The sequence below is a fragment of the Phascolarctos cinereus genome, unplaced genomic scaffold (assembly GCF_003287225.1).
Source record: "Phascolarctos cinereus isolate Bilbo 61053 unplaced genomic scaffold, phaCin_HiC Scaffold_7;HRSCAF=346, whole genome shotgun sequence".
Lineage (NCBI taxonomy): Eukaryota > Metazoa > Chordata > Mammalia > Diprotodontia > Phascolarctidae > Phascolarctos > Phascolarctos cinereus.
In genome coordinates, this window is record NW_027556180.1 from 4,700,001 (window position 1) to 4,725,083 (window position 25,083).

The following is a 25,083-nucleotide window of genomic DNA, read 5'->3' on the forward strand; positions in this document are numbered from 1 at the left end:
GAGGTTAGCTATTTTTTTTAAGGCAATTGGGGTTAAGTGACTTGCCCAGGGTCACACAGCTAGTAAGTGCCAAGAGTTTGGTCTGAGGCCAGATTTGAACTCAGGTCCTCCTGACTTAAGGGCTGGTGCCCTATCCACTGTGCCACCCAGCTGCCCCTGAGGCTAACTATTTTTAACGGGTAATGGACCTGAATGGAAGGGTCTAGAGTGGCCATATGCAGAGAGAATTTTAGTCTCTTCTCAGCTATCTTGGCCCAGGACAGCGTTCCCTCAGGTAGCCAGTGCAAAAGACAACCAAGCAGGCCCAGGAGCCCCAGGAGCAGAACAAAGGGAGCCAGCTGACCCAGGGTGCCCACACTAACACTACTGATGGCCTGGGCATTGGAGGCATGGTCTTCTCCAGGCATTTTACCAGCCACTGGCCGGTTCTTCTCGTTGCTCCCTGGGATGGCCGCCATCTTTGTGAGCCATCAACACCCATTTGCATTCCCTCTGGCACGCTGAATTTCCTTCACTCTCTGTGGCTGGACCTTCTTTCCTCTTTGTCTTCTAGGCTTTTTCTTTCCAGCCAATCAGGAATAGCTAAACCTTCCCAGCACAGACATTCTGACAAGCCCAACAGTCAGAACTTTTGCGTTCAAAAGAGCCTTGTCTTCTACCGCAGGCACTTTGGGGAACTGTCCACTTATTCCAGCAGAGAAAATTCTGCTACTTAGTACATTTCTAAAATTCCTCCTATAAGGTTGACTTTAGAGCAGTCTGGAAAGCTCACCAAAGCTCATCTCTCTTCTTTGTGGACAGCCTGTATTTTCATCCAAAGTGGTATTACTAAGCTTGGCCTCTTCCCTCTTCTTCTCCCTACCCTTACCCCATTCACCAGACCTCATTCCCTGATCTTCACCTCTTTACAAAATGATTGTATTCTTCCATTAGCTCACCTATGCTTAATGTTGAGCAGACAGACAGATGCTCTTTTTTCATGTAAGGGGGTGCACTGGGTCTTTCAATGGGCAAGCATATACCTTAATATTTAACTTTCTCACCCAGTCCATTCAATGCACTTCTAAAATTCTCTGAGATTCAGTTTTTTCATCTGCAGGATAAGGATAAAACATTTCATACAGCTCAAATTGTTAGAATAGCTATTTTTTAAAAAAAGCATCTGATTTGGAAGGGACCTCAGAGATGTTTTGTCCAAGCCATATTTGACAGAATCTAAAAATAAGATGTCCTCAAAGTCAATGCTATTACAGCTTAAAACTGCATTAAGACCATTGGAATGCCTGGTCTAGGTAGATCACAGCATAAGTTGGGGACAGGGGAAGCATAAGCTGGCAGAGATCCAATCAGGGTTGCTAGAGGAGGTATCAATGGCCTTAGCCTTGAAGGAAGGTAAATATTTTCAGAGTCAGAGGAGAGGTGGGAGGGCTTTTTAGGCATGGAGGACATCCTTGGAGGTAGGCTGTGGGACAGTCAGTTGGTGCTGGTGCTCAGAAGAGAATATAGCCCCTGAGATGTTGTCTGACCAAGGCACTTGAGAGATGGTCAGCAGAGACCATGTGGGAGGAAACAGGTAAAGGGGAGCACAGTGAGAGAATTGGGGAGAGGGGGATAGAAGCATGCCTCAGTCCCTGCCCTCCAGGACCTCACCCTCAGCCTGCCAAGCCTGACAAGGCCCATGAACCAAAGAATCCATGTGTGCTGGTAGCATTTGGGGCACAGAGTTGAGACTCCATCTGTTATAAAACCTAACTCAGAGCCCGCCTCTCTTTTAATCCTTGGAGAAATACAGCCAGAGATGGAGAATCCAGCGGGGGCTGCTGTAGGCGCTCCTGACACTGAACCACAGTGACAGAGGAAGCTCATGCTTCCGTCCAATACTTGACTTGCAAATTGGTGGCTACTTTTCCTCATGCTATAAGGGAGGCCTCGACTTCCTTGTGCAAAGTTGAGGTTGTCAAGAGTGGAGAGTAGAGGGAAAGAAGTCTTCAAGCCCACCCTCCTGGCTCTTCCAGAAAAAAGCCAGTAAGATAAAACCCAGAGGGAAGGGAGCCCAGTCTGCTTTCCTGGAGGCTTCTTGTAGCTGAAGACTCCCAAGCAGTGATGGGCAAACACTCAGCAGAAGAGGCCACTCCCCGGCCTTTCCTTCATTGCTCCAACAACGGGCGTCCTGGGAGGTCTGGGAGTATTCTTTCTGCTTGTGCCAGGGAATAACTGACTGATCAGCTGGGCAGGCGAAAGGAAGGGGTGCTGCCCTGCACTTCCAAGAGGATCGCCCTGTCATAGATGCTATAACTCAGCACCGTCCCTCATCCTCTTAGCTCCCTGGCCTAGCAGAGGAAAGGAGACAGCTCAGGACGGCTGGGCTGGGCATTGGTATTACCAGACCTGAATTCAAATCTGGCCTCAGATACTTCCTAGATGTGTGACCCTGGGCAAGTCACTTAACTGCTATATGCCTCAGTTTCCTCACCTGTAATAATAAGAACACCAACCTTGCAGAGCTGTGAGGCTCAAGTGAGGTAACATCAGGAAGGAATTTCTATAGTGCATAAAGCATTATATGAATGTGTGCTGTTGTTATCAGTATTAGGCAAGAGGAAGGGAATAAGCATTTATATAGTGCCTTCTGTATGCTGGGCACCATGCTCAGTGCTTCTATAAGGAATAATATAATAATGCTATCTCATCTGATCATCTCCACAACGCTGTGAGGTAGGTGTTGTTATCCCCATTTTACAGTTGAGGAAACTGAAGCAGGGAGCAGCAAGTTGTGTGCCCAGGGACAAACACTGATCAACTGAAGTTGGGTTTAATCTCAGGCCTTCCTGACCCAGCCCTCTAGCTAAGGCGCCATGTAACTGCCTCCTTATTATTAAATCAGAGTCCGCTTAAAACCCGTCCACCCTCATTGCTAATGTGGGTTCATTTGTAACTGAAGCTTATCCTTTGAAAGTACCTAAGGAGGATATTTCCATTTGCCCAACTCGGGGGAAAAGCTATCGCTGAATCATCTGGGGAAAAAGAAAGGAAGGAAGGGAAGGCAGGAAGGGAGGGAAGGAGGGAAAGAAAAAAGGAGGGAAGAAGGAAGGGAGGGAACAAGAAAGGAAGGGGAAAAAAGGAAGGAAGGGAGGGAGGGAAGCAAGGCAAAGAAAGCCTGCCTTCGAATGGGTTAGCCAGGACACTGCAGGTGTCACAAGGGATTCCTTTCAGGAACACTGTGGTCTGGAGACTTTGCTTTCCTCCCCTAAGGACTTTCCAAATGAGCCTCTGGATCTTTGCAGAGTAGCTGAAAGGTCTTCTCTGTGACATCTGTCTCTGATTACACTACCTTAGGATTTTTCCAGTTCAGTTTGCACTTTTTGTTGGCTGTTCACACTGAGCACTTTCCATTTGCCTGATTTCTCCTCTTCTCCCTTCAGCCCTTCCTCCTCTGCCTGCCTGGGCCAAGCTGGACTCATGGAGCAGTGCAATGAGAGGGGATATGTCTGAAAGTTTCCCAGGAGTAAACCCCCCTGCCCAGGCTGGGGACAAAACTCATTTGTCTTCTAGCTTCTAAGTCAACATTTCAGGTTATTTGGCATTCCATAAGCAGATGTTTCCTCTACCTTATACAAAATATAAAATTCTAGATTGATTTCAAATTGTGACCACTTTGGAAGACTTGCTCAGATCCATATTCTCTCCCAGTCCTTTGGGTAATCCCAAATCGTTTCTTTCCCTAATTTTTTTAGGACTTTGCTCATTTTCTCCCATTTCTCCCTATGGCCCTAAGGAGGGAGGTACAGACCAGGAGTGAAGTCTCTAAAATATCCTATTTGATGGCTAATCTCCTGAAGAAGGTTGGAAAATCAATTCAGTTTGTCTTGTTATGGCAAGATTGTTTCTGAATGGGGTTTGAGCTTGAATTAAGTTTTATTTCTGACAAACCAAAAAAAAATAGCGCGTAGAGTGAGGTGTTCTTTCATCTGTGGTGAATGTGTTGATCTGGAGTACTGATAGGAGTGGGATGGGATGACAGAATGACCAAGTCACACGCTCTTCGATATGTGTGTGTGTAAGCATTGAGAGCCAAGCCTTGGACATGCTGCCGCCTGTCAGGGGGACCATTGGAATGGCATTTGCTGAGAATCCAAGAGGGCATGGGAAGAACCAGGAGGAAAAGCGAGTAGGACCTTCTGGCTGGCTTCCTTTCGAATGTGCCAAGAGGAAATGCACTGAAGCTTCCAGCCAGGAGAGGGCCCTGGGTAGGCTTCAGTCCCAGCCTCTTTTGCTTCTCTGACTCACTTCTTTTAATTATTCTGAGAAAGTTCAGCAGCTGCACACTTAATGTCAGCCTTTCTCAGTTATTAAATTACTCCTTTTGGACCAGGCCAAAAAAAAGCTTGGCCAAGCTCTGCCAGGAGGTCAGATCTTTCTCTCAGACTCTAAAGATTTTTGTTTTTTAAAGTTGATATTTCCCTACACAATGGACAATGGAGATGGGTAGATGCGGAATGGGGAAAAATGAATCTCCATAGGTCAGTTAAAAAAGCTAGCAGAGCAGATTTAGAATATGCCAAGAACCCTGAGGGAGATTTTATAAAACTAGGAGATTGTGGTGCCAAGTGTGGAGTTGGGAAGATCTGGGTCTGAATTCTGCCACTGACTACCAACTAGGTGTCTATGGGCAAAGTTCTTAACCTCTCAGCTTTGTTTTATTTGTGCCAAAATAATTGCCATCTGCATCAGGCCTTTGACAGGGATTGTCTATCACTTTCAGGCCAACAAAGTCAGGCCACAAAGCCATGGAGATGTTACCGCTCCCCCCCCACACACACACACACACACATGCAGAGGCACTGGAAAGGCCCAGTGGTCCCAACCCTGAGGGCAATGAAGAGCTGCTCTGCCTGAAAATCCCTTACCCTGGGATTGGACTGATGGAGAGCCTCTGTGCACTTAGCTGAGATGCTCCTTGGATGGCATCACCCAAGAAACTGGAAGCCACTGAGGCTAGAGGGTACCTGCCAATTCTTATTCTCTACTTCCATGATTACCAGGAACCCAAGGGTCACACCCATGCCAGGGTGATTCATTCAACTCTGAAGTAAACTAAACATTATTGCAAAATATATGGATGGGGCCAGGAGGAAAGCGGGGGGGGAGACAGAGACAGAGACAGAGATGGGAGGGGGTGGGAGACACAGAGACAGAGACAGAGATGGGAGAGGAGGGGAGACACAGAGACAGAGAGACAAGACAGAGAGTCGAGAGAGAAAGAGGGAGGGAAGGAGGAAGGAAGAGAGAGAGTAAAAGAGAGAAAGGACTTTTTTTTAAGCTATCAGTGGAGCATTCTGATTGGATTCTGCATTTACTTAAAGGGAGCCAGTAGAGGATCTACATTATAGATGACCATTTTTAATATTGTATGATCAGCTTTGAAATCACTGTGTAGTCACTTCATCCTTCCATTCACCATAAGGAAAAACAAAGCAAAACAACCATATACTTGGGGCCAAGGCTGGCCCACAGCCTCTGCCAGAGGCCCCTCAGCTGAGGTCTCTTCCGTGTGACAATGCCTACCTTCTTATTGCTGGACAGAGTGCTAAAGTCGGAAGGCCATTTTTGCATCAGAACCAAGAACAGGATCACGATACAGAGGGAAGGCTCAAATTCTACCCTGACTGCCTCTGCCTTGGGACAGGTCACTTCTCTTCCCCCCAAACCTCAGTTGCTTCATCAGGAAAATGGAAGACTTTGGTTCCCTTGGGTTCTCATGAAGTACCTTCTCATGATGTGGAAATGGTCTCTAAAGCAGCTCTTTCTTTCTCTATTTTAGGAATGGTGCAGAAATTGGACCAGAAACTGCCTGTGGCCAATGAGTACCTGCTCCTCTCTGGAGGTGTCCGGGAAGGTGTGGTTGACCTTGACCTGGATGAGCTGAATGTCTATGCCCGGGGCACTGACTATGACATGGACTTCACCCTGCTGGTGCCAGCCCTGAAGCTGCATGACCGGAATCAGCCGGTGACGCTGGACATGCGCCACTCGGCTCTGTGCCACTCCTGGCTCAGCCTTCGACTCTTCGATGAAGGCACCATCAGCAAATGGAAAGACTGCTGCACCATTGTGGACCACATCAATGGGGCCACCAATTACTTCTTCTCTCCTACCAAAGTGGCTGATTGGTTTTATGATTCCATCAGCATCGTTCTCTCTGAGATACAGAAGAAGCCCCAGAGAGGGATGCCCAAAGTGGAGAAAGTCGAGAAGAATGGGACAATTCTGTCCATCATCCTCGGGGTGGGCAGCAGCCGCATGCTCTATGACATCGTCCCAGTGGTGTCCTTTAAGGGCTGGCCCGCAGTGGCCCAGAGCTGGCTCATGGAGAATCACTTCTGGGATGGGAAGATCACTGAAGAGGAAGTCATCAGCGGTTTTTATTTAGTGCCTGCTTGCTCCCACAAAGGTAAAAAGGACAATGAGTGGAGGTTGTCCTTTGCCAGAAGTGAAGTCCAGCTTAAGAAATGCATTTCCAGTAGCCTCATGCAAGCCTACCAGGCTTGCAAAGCCATCATCATTAAGCTGCTCTCCCGCCCCAAAGCCATTAGCCCATACCACCTGCGGAGCATGATGCTCTGGGCGTGTGACAGGCTCCCCGCCAATTACTTGGCCCAGGAAGACTATGCGGCTCATTTTTTACTGGGCCTCATCGATGACCTCCAGCACTGCCTGGTGAACAAGATGTGCCCCAATTACTTCATCCCTCAGTGCAACATGCTGGAGCACCTTTGTGAGGAGACAGTCATGCTTCATGCACGGAAGCTTTCCTCTGTGCGCTCTGATCCCGCTGAGCACCTGCGTACCGCCATCGAGCACGTCAAGGCGGCCAACCGCCTGACCCTCGAGCTGCAGCGGCGAGGAAGCACCACCAGCATCCCTTCCCCCCAGTCTGATGGTGGGGACCCCAACCAGCCTGATGACCGCTTAGCCAAAAAACTGCAGCAGCTAGTGACTGAGAACCCAGGGAAGTCCATCTCAGTCTTCATTAACCCTGATGATGTCACCAGGCCGCATTTCAGAATCGATGATAAATTTTTCTGAGCTTTTTGACTGACTTGGTTTTTTTCTGGTTTTGATCCTAAGATTTCCATGGTGTTTAGTGTGTGTGTGCGTGTGTGTGTGTGTGTGTGTGCGTGTGTGTGTGTGTGTGTGTGTGTGCACGTGGATTCTATCTGTTTTTTATGTGTCCAGCACTGGTTGGATCTGTTGAGAACAGCTGCTTAAAACAAGGTTCCTGGGTCTTCAGGATGGTGCAGTTTCTACAACAGGATGTTACTATCTCACATTCAGCCTTTGCTTTTTCTCTTCCTCCTTTGTAACTGTCATGTCGGTGTTCTGTTGGGGCTGGGGGCTGGTCCCAGTTTCATTCTGGTTCTTGAAAGGGGGACTAGAGCCATAGCTGCAGATGCCCAGGGTCTTTCCAGCGATCTTTCCCTCCCCTCCTTCCCTTCCTTCATGTTGAGCTTTTGGTGGCAGTGGGGAAGCAAGCTCCTTACACAGAAGAAGTCTATTTTTGTCTGGGGCTTTTTTTTTTTTATTTTTCATGAGCTTCCATCACTTGGGATGCTGGAGAGAATGTTCTGAGAAGGGAAGCAAGCAAATGCCTTGACATTTTTCCTGGACCAGCCTCCCTGTCCAGCTCTCAGAGGGGCTTCTCTTTTTTCCTCCACCAAGAAAACACATAGACTTTAAAAATGATTAAATGCTACAAATGGTATAGCCTCGGAAGCAATTTCTTTGAATGTAATCATCCTCAAAGCCAATCTTGTATGGTCGAGAGGGTGATCTTGCCAGCTTTCCAGGTGGAATAGGGTGACCGAATGCTAGTTGTAGTGGTGTAATTATTTGAAGCCTTATTTAAATCCTATTAAAGAACATGCCATTGTTAATGTTATTTGCACTAATGAAATCTCTGCCATTGTCTTAGTCCTTGTATGTGTGTTCCCACCTTGATGACCATCTGCTGGTGAAATGCAGCCGTGTTGTCCTGGAGTCCGTCCCTGGAATCAGACTGGAACAATCTTTTGCATTGGTTGTGTTCTCCTTTAGAAATGAGGTCATGTTATGCCTGCTCGGGCTTTCCTGCCTGAGACATGTTTTGAAGGTAGTTGCCTGCAATTTGAATAATTACTCAAAGTTCAAGTTAAGAGGCATCAGTTCTATCAAGTGTGTATGCTTCTCCTGGGGCACAGAAAGGCCACCTCTGGGATAACTTTTAAAAATAAGTGTTGTGAGAGTGGAAGCAGTTCTGGCAATTGAGATCTTCACACTAGCTGTGGTACCAGCCGTTTACAAAACAGGCTTGGATAGGACAGGACTACGGCGGGCATTTGGAGACCATGGCCATGCACAGGAAGATGTTTTGCAATCCTGCTGAATAGAAAGAATTCTCTGGCCTCTATGTCAAGTACAGGCTTTGGCTTCTTTTTTAATGTGGAGGTAACTCTAAAATGATGTACTGTTGGCTTGGACAGAGAAAGCCACTGATGGCCTGTCTGCTGCCCAGCTGCCCATACAAGGGTCAGGCAGCTTCAGCTCTAAGAGCCTCCCTGCTCTGCTGGATGCCCAAGATGGTGGCTGGAGCCAAGGGCTCCCTCAGCATTCCCTTGGTGACCTCTAGCATTCAGAAGTTTACAGGTCTTATCCTAGTTGAAGTTGGGTTTTGCAGCCTTGGGGTTTGCATGGGAATTAATGTTATGCTTATAAAAGAGAATGAACTTAATCAACCATCTTAAGTGAAAGACAGGTCAAACAATGATAATAAAAAACAGAAATTTTCTGGCTTCGAAAATGCTTGTGTGTGTGTATTTGTGGCTGGTGGAGGGGAGCAATATAATCCGGAAATACATTTTATGTCAAAGCCAAAAATTCAGAGTGGAACTGACTCTTGGCTTGGCATTGACATATCTATAAGGAAGAGCTATGAATTTGCTTCCATTAACACATATGCATCTCTGCATTCATGATCCACATCTCACTCATGTCACCCAGATGTGGACATTCAGGATAATACAGCCATTTATAGTGACTACTCTTGTGTCCTGTCTGTCAAAAAACACAAAAAAACCCCCCAAAACAAATTTCATGTGACTTTTTTAGATTGTGCCAAAGATGAGAAAAGCTTTTGATGTTTTTAGCTAAGCATTCCAAGGCAGCTTACAAAAAGCAAAATGCTGCACACACACACACACACACACACACACACACACACACACTGTCTCTCTCTCTCTCTCTTTCTCCCACACTATGTTAAAACAACTGTAGCTCAAGGCAGTCCTATACACTGAATTTGTATTGTCTACCATCTGAGAAGTTAAACCATTTACTGCAGCATTCCTTCGAATGGGTCTATGATTTCACTGCTTTGAATCTGCCCTTCCACAATACAAATCCCAACCCATCTATGTCTGCCCTACCCATGTGACTCTCATCTTAGGACTCCTGTGGATGGCAAACTATACAATTGTGTGCTGTTACTCAAAATCACTTTCAATTAGTGGATATATAAAACTTATTCCATTTTTCATTATGTATTAGGTACTGTTTTAGGTAGTGATAGAATAAGACAAAATGAAAGAGTTCTTATGTCCTAGGGGAATGAGGGAATAATGTCCACCCAGATAAGTAAATGGATATTACAGGCAAAGTACATCCAGAGTGATTTTTGGGAGGAAGACACAAGCAGCCGAGGACATCAGGAAATGTTTCCTATACAAGGGAGATGTTGAACTGAGTCTTGAAGGAAGTGAGAAGCTCCACCAGGTGGAGCTGAGCAAAGCAAACATTTCAGCATGAAATCAGAAACTCATTACTGATGTCACCAGAGGTTCCAAACCCCTTCCTTACCTTTGCTGATCCTGCACCTGGTGATGTCAAGCAGCTCACATCCATCCTGGTTCCTGAGTCTCCTGAGAAAGCATCAGAAAACTCTAAGGGGTCTATTCTGTGGGAGCTGGATTTTATCAAATGAGATATATATATATATATATATATATATATATATATATATATATATATATATATATATATGTATGTATAAAACACTGTTCAAACATCGAAGCACTGTAGAAATGCTAGCTATTATGATTTGTTTAAAAACATAAAGGGTTACTTCTGTCTTTTTTTTTAAACCTAGGAATAATGGAAATATTAGAGGCTTGTTTGAATGTTATTCTGGAGGGAAGGGTCATATTTTTGTTTTGTTTTTAAGAGAAAGGCACAGTTAGAATAATTTACAAACACTTCAGTTTATCTTTATAGAATAACCCATAGAAAAATGCATATAATTGTACCAAAACATTAAATCCTAGACCCATAAAAGTGCTTTAGGGTGGCATAGTCTTTAGCTCTTCTGGTAGTCCCTTCTCTCACCTAAACTTTGGAGATGGTTTTGTAAAGTGACGTAAGCTTTTTCCTTTCTGATAATGTCTGAGTTTCTGAAGTATGGTTCAACTTTCATAAATCATTCAGGGAAGCTTTAAGACTCATTTTAAAGGTTTAAAGTAATTTCAATGTGGCTAGCTCTTAAAACTCAAGTGATGACATCATACAGATGATGTATACAAGGAAAGTTTTCATGTAGCCAAGCTCTTCATTTTGTTTCAGTAGATTTGCTTTGTTCATTTCCCCAAGAAATGAGTCACAACCACAAATGCAGTAGGTTGGTTTGAGGATGTAGGGCAGTAAGCATTTATTAATTGCTAACTGTGTGTAAGTAGTGGGAGACATTATACAAATAGATATGCATGTATAAATACAGCTGAATCTGAGGGTAGTTTCAGAGGGAAGGCATTAGCAGTGGGCAGAAGAGGGTCATTACAACAGCTTTCACTTGCAAAAAAAATAGATGCCAAAATTGATGCACAATATATCCATTTCATACTAAGAACTCTCTTCACCGCATTGACATTCCTGTTTTACAGTATTGACTTGGTTATCTCACAATATCAGACCTAAAGACAGTCCTGTGCTTACTGAGCACCTGGCAAAGGTGAGGAAGGGCAGATGTGGACCTTATTGCCAAACAGTCCTGTTTCTCAGCATCCTAATCCTAGAAGTATTTTTCCTTTGCAACAGAGGGGAGAATGAAGAGGGGATGTGTCATGGAGACATCTGGTTGGAGTGGGCAAAGGGAATTGTCAACAAGTCACTCAGTGTTTATTCAGTTTATTCAGTCCTTCCAGCCACTGTGCTAAGTGATAGCAATGCAAACAGAAACAAAAAGGCAGAGCCTGCCATCCTGAAGCTTTCTGATGAGGAAAGACAATAAAGGTAAAAGGGAGCTGAAGGGGGTGGGGCAGGAGACAGGAAAAGGTGACAGCTCAGGGGAACAGAGGAGAAAGGCATCTAGGGATTGGGGAGCTAATCCTGGAGAATGGCATAGACACGGCCTGGGAGCTCCCTTTCATGGAAGGTTCATGAAGGAGCTGACCAATCAGGAAGGGACAAACGGAACAGAAGCATCTTCCATTTAGAAAGAAGCACAGCTGAAGGATTCTGTTGTTTGTCTTTCATTCTCGAAGACAACTATGGAACCAGGAAGGTAAGGTCATGACCTGCAAGGCAGTTGGATTCAAGTGAGGGAGGTCTGTGCAAAGTCATCAGCCTCACTTTATCCTCCGGAGTCATCTGAGTGCAGGGGCCAGATAGAGATCAGGACAACTGGAGATGGCCCAGGATGCAGTGGGAGACCCTGGCCTTGTATTGTGTAAAAAGAAATCCAGAGAGGAAGAGGTGGAGGCAGAAAGTGACAAAGGAGGAGAGTAAAAATTCCTTTGGGAAATATTTCTTCTCCATGTTCTACCACCTGGAGATTGTTTGGGGCTAAGACACAAGAAAACATTTACTTGCTAGGTTTTGCTTCAAGGGGAGATCTGTGTTGTCAGATGAGCAGTACACATGAGGCATGTCCTCCTTCTGTTCTCTTGCCTCTGGACAATCTCAACAGTGAAGTCAGGTCTGCCAGAGAAAGGCCAACAGAACTTTGATTCGAAACTGTTAGAAGAACAATGGCTGGGACATCCCTGGGGAAACACCTGCTCTGGTCCAGGAGCCTTTTGGATGCCTTGGGCTTCCCTTGGAGAGTAAACAGGCCTTGAACAGGGGCAACATTAATGGGAATAAACATTTTCCCCTGGAGAAATAACTTTTAAAAATTCTACATTTTGCCTTCTTTCAGTGAGCAGTGAAAGCTAGCCTAGGCAGACGTAGTGCAGGGTCAGACACCAAGCATGTGATTCTGCTTGTAGTGCTGACATTTCTTGCAGGATCCATGGCAGTTACTGTTGAAAAAAAAACATTCCAAATGGCTACTTCCTTAATAAAAAAGAAGGGAAGAAATCACATGTGCTTTGGAAAGCTGGGTCATCAATTGCATTGCTTTGAGTTTACTTACCAACAGAAGCAAAATATATTTCCATTCTCAGGTAAGTCCACCTGATTGGCACATGCCAGTTGAGGATGTGGTTAGCAGATAGCTTCAGAAAAGTCAAGTATCTACAGTGGTGGTATCCAAGGATGTTTAAAGAAGCAATCTCAGTCCTGGAGTGGGAAGGGCCTTGGGGGCCATCTTCTACCTAAACAGGAATCCCTTTCTTCAGTCCTACACACACACACACACACACACACACACACACACACACACACACACACACACACATACACACACACATACACTTCTACCTCTGACAAGGGTCATCCACCTTTCACTTAGAGATCTCAAGTGAAGTGTATAAACCATCTCACCCCTCCCCCACCCTCATGACATTCCACTTGGTTTTAGCTTTACTTGTAAAATTATTTTCCTTAAATTAGAGCTGAACTCAACAATCAACGTATATCACTGGTGACCATGGGCAGGGCATTTCCCATCTATGGGCCTCAGTTTGCCCATCTGTAAAATATGGTTTGGACCCGCTGACCTTTAAGATACCATCTAATTCTGAATTTGTGATCTGTGAATTGGTACCCCTCACCTGTCTAGATCACCTCTCCAAATCCAACACAACTTAGTAGGTTGCTTTCTTGTGATACACATTTTCACATACATCCTTTTTTTCCTTCTCCACCAAGTGAACTCCTTCTAGTGCCAAGTGGGTAAAAGCCCCATCAGTCAGCTCAGGAGGACTGAGAAGCCCATTCTATAGTCAGAAAGATCTGAGCTCACATCCAGCCTCAGACACTTAACAGTTGGGTGGCCTTGGGCAAGTCATGGATGCTCTTTGCTTCAGATTCCTCCTTTCCACAGTGGGGATGATAGTACCGTCTACCATCTGCCACCTACTTCCTGGGACTGTTCCGTGCACGAAATAAGAAATATTTGTAAAAAACTTTACAAAAGTTAAAAATTAAAACTTAAAGCTTTATGTCAATTGTTATTTTTATTATTATTATGTTTCAATTTTCCTTGCAGACTTTCAAAAGTTGCCATTTCTAGTTCCAAAAATATTGTTATCCATTCACCCATTTATCCATCTTTCCATCCATCCATCTGTCTGTCCATCCATCCACCCATGCAACCATCTATCCCAGAAATATTTGTTACTCACTTCCTATATGCCAGATACAGTCAAGTGTGAGCATAACGAAGACAAAAAAGAACAGTCCCCGCCCTCCAGTGGGAGGAGCTTGCCCTCTGGGAGAGTCCTACCTCCTCCTTTAAACCCTGGAGGACTCTGGGACGTGCGCTGCAAGAGGGGCATGCTCTTGCCATTGGGACTCAAGCTGCCACGTCAGGGATTTTTCTTTGTTTGCTTCCCTTGGTCTGGTTCTGAAAATTCCTTCATGGCTCAGCTGCTTTGTCCTGAGAGGCTGTCTCAGCAAAGGGACAGGGTCGGGAGTATTTAAAGACGTGAATCCAGTTTGGGGGGCTGGGAGCACTCTTTGCCCACACGAAAGCTCGCCAGAATATTTTAGTCAGTGCAGAAGAACATCTTGAATTGCTCCTGTTCTAAGCACAGGGGACAGAGAGACTGCAAGGAAGCCGCCCTTGTCCTTCTGGAGCTGGCCTTCTCCTAGTGGGAAACAAGAAGTCCATTGAGCAGGAAATACAAAGTAATGGGTGGAAGAGGGAAAGGATTCCCTCCAGTAAATCAATAGTCTGAGCTGGCTTTAAAGCTTGTTTCTTTTTCTGTGTATCCCCAGGCTCAGTGGCAGGTAATAATCTAAGAAATAAACAAATTAATGACTGGGTAGACAAACAAACAGACAAACAGATAGAAAGAGAAGCAAATAAATGGCTGGATAGATGAATACATTTTTTTTTAAAGAGACCATTCTTTGCCTCATTTCTTATTAAGCCTTAATCACTGAATAGGTGTTGCCTCAGTTGACCTGAGAGCTTGGAAAGCTCAAGGTTCCTTCTGCATCCTGGGCCATCTCCAGTACTCCTGATTAATATCTTGCCACTAGACCCAGATGGCTGTGGAGAAGAAAGTGAGGGTGGTGACTTTGCACAGCCCTTCCTCACTTAAATCCAACTCATTTGCATATTATGGTATCACTTCCCTGATGTCATGGTCCTCTGGGAGGATGAAGGACAAGGCAGCAGCAAATAAAACTTTAATAAGTCCCTGTTGATTGATTGATATTTCTGCCCATCAATCAATCACACATCAGTTCAATAGAGTTTTGAGGTTTTGTTTTGTTTTGTTTTTCCTCTTCATACAAGGAAAACCATAATACTGGATTGTGAGTTTTCTATTCAGAGTGGCAGAGATTTGGAGTAGAAGAAACTGGCATTGAATTCCACCCTGCCACTTTTACTAAGTTAATTCCTTTCTTAGGACCTCAGTTTCCTTGCATATACAATACATCCCTTCTAACTTTAAAATCATCCTATGTCATGATCTCATAACATATGTGTCACATTGATTAAGCAATGAACATTTATCAAGCACCTGCTATGTGCCAGGCATGGTGCTAAGTGCTGAGGATACAAAAAGAGAAAAAAAAAAGATGATCCCTTCTTTCAAGGAGCTCACATTCAAACAAATACATCCAAGCAAAATACGTACAGGACAAAAAGGAAATAATTAACAGAGGGAAGGCACTGGAATTAGAGGGGCTGGTAAAGACTTCCTGCAGCATTTAGTTGGTTCCCATTTATGAAAGATAGAGTTATTTCTAACATCTTACTTTTTTTACAATAATAGTGAGAGGGAATAATTATACTGGCTTCAGAAAAGAGTTAAGATGTAAATTCAAGACATTCAACCTAATTAATGAGCCAGTACCCTTGGAAACACCCATATATGTTTTTTTTTTTTCAGGCAATCCAGTGAGGTTTCTTGTCATCTACTCTTCCAATGGTATAATGCCTGGAAGGTTTTATTTTTTTTAACTGCTTCAACAAGGAGGAAAACAAAACAAATGCAGCTTCCCACATCACCTAGTTCTAATGGTATAACAGAAAGAGTGCTAGACTTAAGAGTCAAATGCCAGTTCTGGTAGTACCGGATTTTAAACTCTGTTACAAAGTAGAAATCATGAAAACAATCTGGTACTGGTCAAGAAATAGATGGGTGGATCAGTGGAATACAGGAGTTACACAAGACACAGTAGTTAATGACCTTAGTAATCTAGTGTTTGGTAAACCCAAAGATCCAAGCTTTCAGGGCAAGAACTCATGATTTGATGAAAATTGCTGGGAAAGCTGGTGGGCACTTTGGCAGAAACTAGGTATAGACCAGGGAAGCTAGGTGGCACAGTGAACAGAGTGCTGGGCCTTCAGTTAGGAACATTCATCGTCCTGCGTTCAAATCTGGCCTCAGACACTCACTAGATGTGTGACCCTGGGCAAGTCACTTAACCCTGTTTGTCTCAGTTTCTTCCTCTGTAAAATGAGCTGGAGAAGGAAATGGCAAACCCTTCCAGTATCTTTGCCAAGAAAACACCAAATGGGGTCACAGAGAGTCAGACATGACTGAAAAATGACTGAACAACAACAGGCATATACACATTTCACACTATGTAAGGTCAAAATAGGTACATGATTTAGAAATAAAAGGTGATATCATAAGCAAATTAGAGAAGCGTGAACATATTGCCTGTCAGCTTTATGAATAAGGGAAGTGTTTATGACCAAAGAAGAGATAGGATTATAGGAAGTTTAATGGATAATTTTGATTATATGACACTAAAAAAAGTTTTTGCACAAACAAAACCAATACAGCCAAAATTAGAAGGAAAGCAGGAAACTGGGAAGTAATTTTACAGCAAGGTTCACTAATTTCTCATCTATATAAAGAATTGAGTCAAATTTATAAAACAAAGGGAAAAAAAGAGCTATTCCTCAACTGATAAACGTTCAAAGGATATGAATTGGCAGTTTTCACAGGGAGAAATTAAAATTATCTATAGTCATATAAAAATGTTCTAACTCTGTTGATTGGAGATAAATATAATTTTAATTTAATTTTAATTTTAGTATTTTATCTCAAATATAAAAAGTCAAAATTCTTACACCAATCTTTAAAAGAAAATCATGCAGAACAATTAAAAATGTTTACAGACTTTCATTTCCTTAGTTTGCTTCTTTATACTAGGTTGTAGTCAACAGAACAGACTTTTCTTGAAAAATTCCACACTGTTAGGCTAGCCTTGGTCCTGGTTCATCTAGATGCCCCCAAGATGACTACCTTAGTGGTTTCCCCAGCCCTCCAAGTTCTTCAGTGTTAACAAGTATGGCACTTACCCAGCTAGGAAACTTCGATTGCAGTTTACAAAAGGGGCAGAAAACAGTTCTCACTTCAGGTCAAGAAGTCCCAATTACTAACAGTCTTGATCCATAAGTTAACTTTATTTCTAACCATAAGCGGTCATCCCGCCCATTCTGAGATAATTCAGGGTACAAGAAATCAGTCACTTGTGAACGTTTCAGCAAGAGGACCCTGAGTAATTACCAATGAGTAACAGGCCTACTAATCTGATGACAATTAAAAAAAACCCATGATTTAGTTCAGGGGATGGGAATGGGGATGAGAGAACCCCTAGACACTTCAGTGGAGCTCATCTCCATTTGGGCTGAAGGTGTCTTCAGTCTCCTCTCTACGTAGAGAAAGCTATCTCTCCTTAGGGTTTTAAAAATGTAATTCTGCTAGACTCATCTGAACTATTTAGCAAGAGCCAACTCTGTGGTGATATATTGCTTACCTTGAAATATGAGAATTGTAAAGTGTTCTATAAAATTGTACAAAGAGAAGCATTAGGAATCAAAACTAATTAAGGGCATTTTGCATAGAGACTAAAGAGATGTCACCGAATGGCACTAAGACATCCTCGTGTGTGGGGCAGCTAGGTGGCACAGTGGATAAAGCTCCAGCCTTAGAGTCAGGAGGGCCTGAGTTGAAATCTGGCCTCAGATGCTTGATAATTACTAGCTGTGTGACCTTGAGCAAGTCACTTAACCCTGATTGTCTCACTAAAAAAAAATCCTTATGTGACACAACCAAAGCAAACGTTTTGATGGAAAAATACTACAACAGAATGCTGACAGGTTGATGACTCTGATGAGTTGGTTAATGTCAGTACTGTACATTTCCACATTTTTATCAAATACACACTTTGACTTACAAAATGAAGAATACTGTGAGCTTTTGAATATACCGAGCACTAGAATGTTAAGTGGGAATACTTTCATGTACAAAAATTGAGTCCATAAAACAAAAATCCAAGTTCTTTTTGACCGTTTGTAATTCAAAGAAACCTCTAAAATGCCTAAGTTGGTCTGAGAAACATCTAACCCATGAGATTTTTCTAAGTCAATGTATGGGACTGAAAGGGTTTGGCCAGAATGGGTTTTTTTTTTTAGAAGATGTTTAACTTCCTGTACAAGGAGAAACAACATTTCTCAATCAAGTTACATAATTTGAATAGGAAGTTCTCCAAATGTCCATTTTCTACTTTCTTTATTTCTTTTGGTTAGCAGTGTTAATACATTTTCAAAACCTATTTTCATGTGAGTTAGAACTTGTATTTCATATCTGGTGTGTTTGAATGGCACAAGATCTCATTTCAAACTGTGGCACCAAGAATTCCTAAAAGCGTGACAGCACTCAATTTTCATTTATAGCCAAATTTTACACGATTGGGGTTTAAAAGTAGGTTAATGATTTGTGTACTGAGTAACAATGTGTTTAAATTACATGTATTTCCCACTCACTATTTACCATTTAGAATATTTACAAATGTTTATGGAATGATTTTTAGCCTACATCTCTTCAAAATGCTAAAGGTCTTCATATTTAAACCTCAGTTCTGACCTGATTGGAAAAGAAATACTTGCATTTTAGATGAGATTCTTGGTTTTAGGTGTCTTAAAGGATTTTAAGAGTGAAAAGAACTTAAAAACCCAAATCATAATCTTTTTCCAAATGAAGGGATGCAAAAATGTTCCACTCCCAAGTTTTCACTGGGAGTGAAATTTGAGGTGTTTGTAGAACATTTAAAAGGTTTTAAAAGAAGGTAAGCTTCCCATCATATACCTGGATATCTTCAATTCTGTTGGCAATTGTTTGCCAGGAAAGATAATTCAGTGGCTCCCAGGGACTAAAAGGAATGGCAGAAACTAAAGGAGAAAGCATTTGAGTTTGATGCCAGTGTGCTATTTCTAGCAGTGGATTAATGAAACAAACCAACTAAAAAGGGAATTGATGATGAAAATGACTAATTGTATGAAGTAGTTCCCCCCCCCATTAAAAACAATAACTTAGGCTTTTCCTAGGGCATTCTTCACAAAAGGATGATGCATCAAAGGGAGGTTGAAAAGCAATCTTAATGCTCATACTGAAATGTCATCTATACTCAGCATTGGAAAAAACTCCTGTGTTTAAATCTTTTCAGTTGGGATTAAGTGACTCTTGCCCAGGGTCACACAGTTAGTAAGTGTCAAGCGTCTGGTCTGAGACTGGATTTGAACTTAGGGCTGGTGCTGTATCTACTGTGCCACCTAGTTTTCCCCTCATGTTTAAAATCTCAAGAAGGGAAAAGATACCTCATGTACGCAAAACAACACCTTTTACTAGTAGAGAAATGGTGTTTAATTCCAAGAAATCATGAGGGTTATAATGTGTATTAAACATCAAGTGGCACTATAAACATTTTAATCATTTGAAATGAACTCTAAAGACTTAAAACCATAATAGAAGGCTTGCTTTCAATGGGTCAATATTTTAGGAAAGTACCTAGTCATCTCTCCCCTTGACTTCCTTTAAAAAACAAAACAAAACAAAAAACTCCAGAGAACCACACCAGGTAGGTTGGTGTGAAAATCAGAATGCAGAGCAGTCTGAAAAACAAAAATAAAAATGTGTTTGGGGAAAGGGAGAGGACACTCAGTGAAGGCATCTTAAAAAAACCCATATGGCTTTGGTTTACTGAAATATTTTTATGCTGTTAAAGAAAAAGGGAAATATTTTAAAGTATCTGAAAAATATGAAAACTGCCTGAATACATAGTGCATGACATTTCAGACATATAGCTATCCAACACAGGAGCCTGCTCCCTGTGAAACTGTGTATGGTCACTTAGATACTGTTCTTATAGAAGATGGCAAGTCCAGGTCTGGGCAGAAGCTACAGACAAAGAATTGTTGTCTGGAAGGGTGGAAAAAGGAATTTCCATTGGTTGGGGAGTAACCCAACTTCACCCCCCCTACACCAAGTACTGGGCATGTGCAGATTTATGACACTGAAGAAATTTAATGGCATCTTCAGCCTTGACCCATTCTCTCTTCTTTCCTATGTTAACAGAATCCTCTCAGTTTTCCAATATTTCAGGGATGGTAAGAACATAAATGTTTCTGGTCTTGATTCTCCAATATCCTCAGAAGTCTGCCTAATTTTTCTCTGCCATCAACCTCTTCATATACTTCTCTTTCTACGGCTCCACCTGGCTCTTCCTCAGACTCCATCCCTCTCTAGGAACAATCTATTGATCTGGATACTGACTGCTCCTTGCTACAGGAAGGAAGGAAGGAAGGAAGGAAGGAAGGAAGGAAGGAAGGAAGGAAGGAAGGAAGGAAGGAAGGAAGGAAGGAAGGAAGGAAGGAAGGAAGGAAGGAAGGAAGAAGCAGCCAATATCCACAACTGGGATTGCGCCTCGCCACGGAGCCCACCTGCCTCCATTCTCCATCTGACACTTTGTCATTAGCTCCCTTCAGTCACTGTTGGCAGCTCGTGCTGCAGCTCCTCCTTAGCCATGGAGGCAGGGGGACTGCAGTGAAATACAAAATAAACAACGTTGGGGTGCCAGCTTATACTTATCAGATTGGCTAACATGAGAGAAAAGAAAGATAACAAATGCTGGAGGAGCTATAGAAAAATTCAGACACTAATGCACTGTCAGTGGAGTTGTGAACTGGTCCAACCATTCTGGAGAGCAATTTGGAACTATGTCTAAAGGACTATAAAAGTGTGAATGCCTTTGATCCAGCAATACCACAGTTAGCTCTGTAACCCAAATAGACTAAAGGACTCAGATGTACAAAAATATTTCTAGCAGCTTGTGTGTGTGTGTGTGTGTGTGTGTGTGTGTGTGTGTGTGTGTATGTGTGTGTGTTGGCAAAGAATTGGAAATTGTGGGGATGCCTATCAACGGGGGGGGTGAATGGTTGAAAAAGTTGTGGTATATGATTTAACTGTCAGATCCACCTTGAAGTCTTGAAGGCAATTCAAATGGGAAATATCTCAAAATGAGGCCATTATCTCACCCACAACACCTGCCTCTTCCCCTAAATTCTCTCTGCTAAGACATTCCCATCTCCCCAGGTGTCTGGACTCAAACTCTTATCATCAGCATCATCTTTGACTCTCTCCTCCCCCCTCCCCACATAACATGTTTGATCAATTGCCAAATTGCAGGGATTCTCTGCTCTCTCCTCACATAGCAAACTCTCACTTCATGACCCCTCAACCAGACTATTTTAATAGCTTCCTCCTTGGGCTCTGTTTCCAGTCTCTTTTGTCTACACTCTTTCCTCCACAGCTATCAATGTAATTTTCCCAAGGTACAGGTCTAATCATGTCATGTCCTGGCTCAAAAGCCTTCCATGGCTTTCTATTGCCCTGGGAGGGAATTCCACCTTCCCTTTCCCACCTTGTTTCACATTTTCACATAATCTCTACTCTTGTCCAATTGGACCATGAGCTTCTCCTTAACTCATCCCTTACGTTCTTTCCTACATTCATGCCTTTACACAGGCCAACTATCATGCTTGGAACAAGCTCTCATCTCTTATCCATCTATCTACATCCTTCTCCTGAAGTCCAGCTTGGGTTCTACCTCCTCCAGACTTTCTAGGAGCACTCTATTGGAAAGTAAACACTTCTGCCTCAAATTTCTTAGATGACCGTTTGCCTTATATCTATCTGTGTACCCCACTGTGGGATTATCAGCTCCTCAGTGGTGGAGAATGGTTCATTTTGTCTTGGTGTCTCTAGCTCATATACCAGGGCCACGTAGAACCATAGATCCAGAGCAAGAAGGGACCTCAAAAGTCAGCCAGGAAACATGTTTAATAAGATTGTACTTGTACAGGCTACATCAGATTGCATGCCATCTTGGGGAGGGGGGAAATTTACATCTTATAAAAGTGAATGTTGAAAACTAAAAATTAATTAATAGTGAATTTTTTTTAAAAATCAACCATCCAACCCCAAAATTTAATAAATGAGTAAACTGAGGCCAAAGTGCTTTGCTTGAGATCCCACAGGTGGTGAGAGGCAGGTTGGGTATTTGAACCCAGGTCATCTGATGCCAGACCTAGTGCTCCTTCCACTGTACCGAAGTAGGTGCTTAAAAGATGCTTAACAAGTGGATTGATGGTGAGGAGAGAAGTAAATGATCACTGAAGATGGGCAAAAAGGGGGCCAAACCTGGCTTAGAAGGATCCACTCAGTTTATGAGCAGATTCAAATAGAGTTACCGTGTTTGCACAACTCCTGCTGTGGGTCAGAAGCTGTGCTAAGTGCTGGGAATATAAATTCAAGTAGAAAGGAGAGCCTTGCCCCACAGCGCTCGTATTTGAATGGGGTGGGGGAGATCATACAGGAAGGTGAGAGATGGGTGAGGGAGTGCCAGGTGGGAGGCATCCTGGAGAGCAGCCTGGAGAGGAATGAGTCTGAAGCTGTGGCGTCATTGTGTCCCAGGCTTCCTGCTGGGGTGAGTTCAGCTGGCCACCTGATTCCCCCTCCCCTTCTGGTGCTTTCGCTGCAGCTGGTGCAGGAGTCCTGAGACATCCCTAGGCTCATCTCATGACCAGTGTTCCCAACCTCTTCTTGGCCATGTCTCTTTTCCTCCAAAACGTTGTGGCTCCCATAGCTCTGGGTTGCCTGTTCCCTTCCCCCCTTTTTAGACTTGCTTACAAATGTATTCTCCCCTAAGTAAATGCTCATTGTGCCCAGGTTGCTAAATACATACACCCCATTGTTGACCTTTCCAGTCCACGTCCCCTGTCCTTCCCTCACCAGGGTAGTCTGGTCTTATTCCTGGGGAAAGGATCTGATAGGTGACTGCTGCCAGTGATGAGACAATAAGAGACTAGATTGCAACTTGCTTGATTTGTCTCACAGCCTGGGCATGGCCAAAGAATCCCTGGATCTCATCCTTTGGCTCCTCCTTTCTCATGGCAGGTCTGGTCAGAGACCTGGGAGCCCCAAACTTGCTGCTAACCTGCTGACTTTCTCTATTTTGTTGTTTGTTTCTTCCTTGGGCTAATGGAGGGGCCACATGTCTGACAAGACAAGGGCCAATCAAAGAATCATAGATCGGTGCTGTTTGCCTTAACGCCATTGGTCAGGGCCACAGCTAGGTGGATGGAGAAGGGGAAGGGAAGCGAACAGGCATTATTCAGCACCTACTATGTGCCAGGGGCTGAAACAGACAGAGGGATTTGCCCAGAGTCACATAACCAATCTCTGGCTGGATTTGAATTCAACTTATCCTGATTCCAGCTTTCACTAGCCACCTGGATGACTGAATTGCCCCAGGTTAGCAAAGCTACTAGGGATGAACTGGTTGCAGAATCAGAGAACCTAAATTCAAATCATGTATCTGAAGCTTCCCTCCTTTGTGATTATGGATAAATCAGTTAACTGCCCTGGGCCTCAGTTTCCTCATTTGTAAAATGAGGCCATCAGACCTGATGACCTCTGAGGTCCCTTCCAATTCTACATCTCTGAGCCTCTTCTTCAAAGTATCTCCTTTCCATACTTATTCCATGTAAACTAGCAGGTAGAGCTCAGAGCCGTCCCAGCCTCTGCTCCAGAGCCCTCCTCAGCTCTCCTTGCACGCCTGTTCTCCTGCTTTGGACATAAGACCATTCTGCTTTCCTTCTGGTGATAGTGTCTGAGTAGCCAAGAGAAGTCCTCTGGCCAGGCTCGAAGCGGGAGTGGGGTGTATCTGGACAATGTGCTTTTTGAGATGCGTGCCAGCTGGGCAGTACCTCATCCCTGTACCTCCCCACAGGGGAGGCAACGCTAAACCCAACGAGCCTTCGGGAAAGCCTTGGCCACTTCTCTTCCTCCCCACCACAAGTCTGAAGGAGTCCTCTAAAGTTTCATGAGAGTGACATCTATTTCCATTCAATGAGCATTTAGTAAGTGTTGGAAACTTATTTATTCATTTTAATTAATTGAAACATAATTATTTATTAAGTTTAATAAACATGTGTTAGGCTCCAGGGGTGCAAAGGCCAAATGAAAAACTGCCCCTCCTCTCCAGGGCCTTACATTCTATAGGGCACTGGGAAGAAATGCAATATTTCAATTTCTCCCATTGACTTGTTCTGTTACTCTAAAATTTACAAACACTAGGTAAAATGGGCATTTGCACATACAGTAGTCCAGAAAAAGAGTACTGTCTTAAGAAGCAGATAGCTAGCATGTCTTTTTATGTGAATCTGATATTTTTTTTTATCTGATAACTAATGAAAGGCAATTAGAGGAAAGAGCAGAGGATTACAGATTTCTAGCTAGAGTGGGGTTAGAGGCCATGGAGTCTTTCTCCTCATTTTACAGTTGAGGAGATAAATAGAGAAAGGATAGGTGACTTGCCTTTGGTCAAATACAAATTATTATTGAGGGAAGATTTGAATTCAGGCCTTTGGATTCCAAGCCCATTTCTCTGTCCAGGATACCACTTAATTATCCGTTGCCCTCCCCACTAACTTGCTGAGTCCTGAAGGAAATTAGAGTTCACCTAAGCTTGGGGTTCTTAATACTTTTCTTGAGTCATGGACCCTTTTGGCAGTCTGGTGAACCCAGCAGGCCCCTTCTCAGAATAAGGTTTTTAAAATCATAAAATAGGGTTAGGATTACAAAGAAAACTAATCATATGAAATAGTTATTAAAATATACGAAAAATAAACAAGTTCACGGGCTGAGTTTAGGAACTCCTGACTGAAAGAGAAGAGGCCAGGGAAGTGCATGCTGGGAAGGGGAGATGGAAGCCTTAGACTAGAGAAGCACATCACGTTGGTCAATTCTGCTGGAATATGGGGGAGTGAAGGGAAGTGATGTGAAGTCAATCTGGTGATGTCGCAGGAATGGGCAAAGGAGTGAAAGGCCAAGCCTCCCTTTCTCTTCTGGCAAGGGCCAGTGGGATGCTCTCCTAGGGTGCATCATGTAGGCGTGCCAAGCTGAGAAGGGCATGGGCAATTCTGGAGGCACCAGGAGCCTCCCAAACTGCTTGAGTAGGAGAGAAACGTGCCCAGGTCTGTGTTCTAGGACTCTTAGTTTGGTAGCTGCTACATAAAGAATATTCTGGAAAGGTGAGGAACTAGATGCAGGGAGAATGATGAGGAAGGCCTCTCACTAGAGCAAGGGAAGGAGGAGAAAGAGGGGAAAACTCAATAGATTATGGTCATATAAGGGGATTTAATAATTCTGGATCATGGAAGTGGCACATTTATGGGTAATGACAAGATCAAGGACATGGCCATCTTTGTGTGCGGTTGAAGGAGGGTGAAGGAGTAGGTCATGAGAAAGCAGTTGATTGAGGAGCTGAGTAATTAGAGCATTTGAGGGAGAGTCGACATGTACG

The 25,083-nt window shown here is 43.5% G+C and overlaps 1 protein-coding gene and 1 pseudogene across 2 annotated transcripts in view; one reads left to right on the forward strand and one right to left on the reverse strand.

Moving 5' to 3' along the window:
* MB21D2 (Mab-21 domain containing 2) overlaps positions 1 to 8,836 on the forward strand; it is a 106,308-nt gene extending 97,472 nt beyond the window's left edge. For both annotated transcript variants that reach the window (XM_020964747.2, XM_020964748.2), the window contains exon 2: positions 5,822 to 8,836. In XM_020964747.2, coding sequence (XP_020820406.1) covers positions 5,822 to 7,086 — 1,265 coding nt within the window. In that variant the 3' untranslated portion in view covers positions 7,087 to 8,836. The remainder of the gene's footprint in view (positions 1 to 5,821) is intronic.
* A 10,728-nt stretch (positions 8,837 to 19,564) lies between these two features.
* LOC110193118 (diphosphoinositol polyphosphate phosphohydrolase 2 pseudogene) lies at positions 19,565 to 19,954 on the reverse strand (annotated as a pseudogene).
* Between the last annotated feature and the right edge of the window lie 5,129 nt (positions 19,955 to 25,083).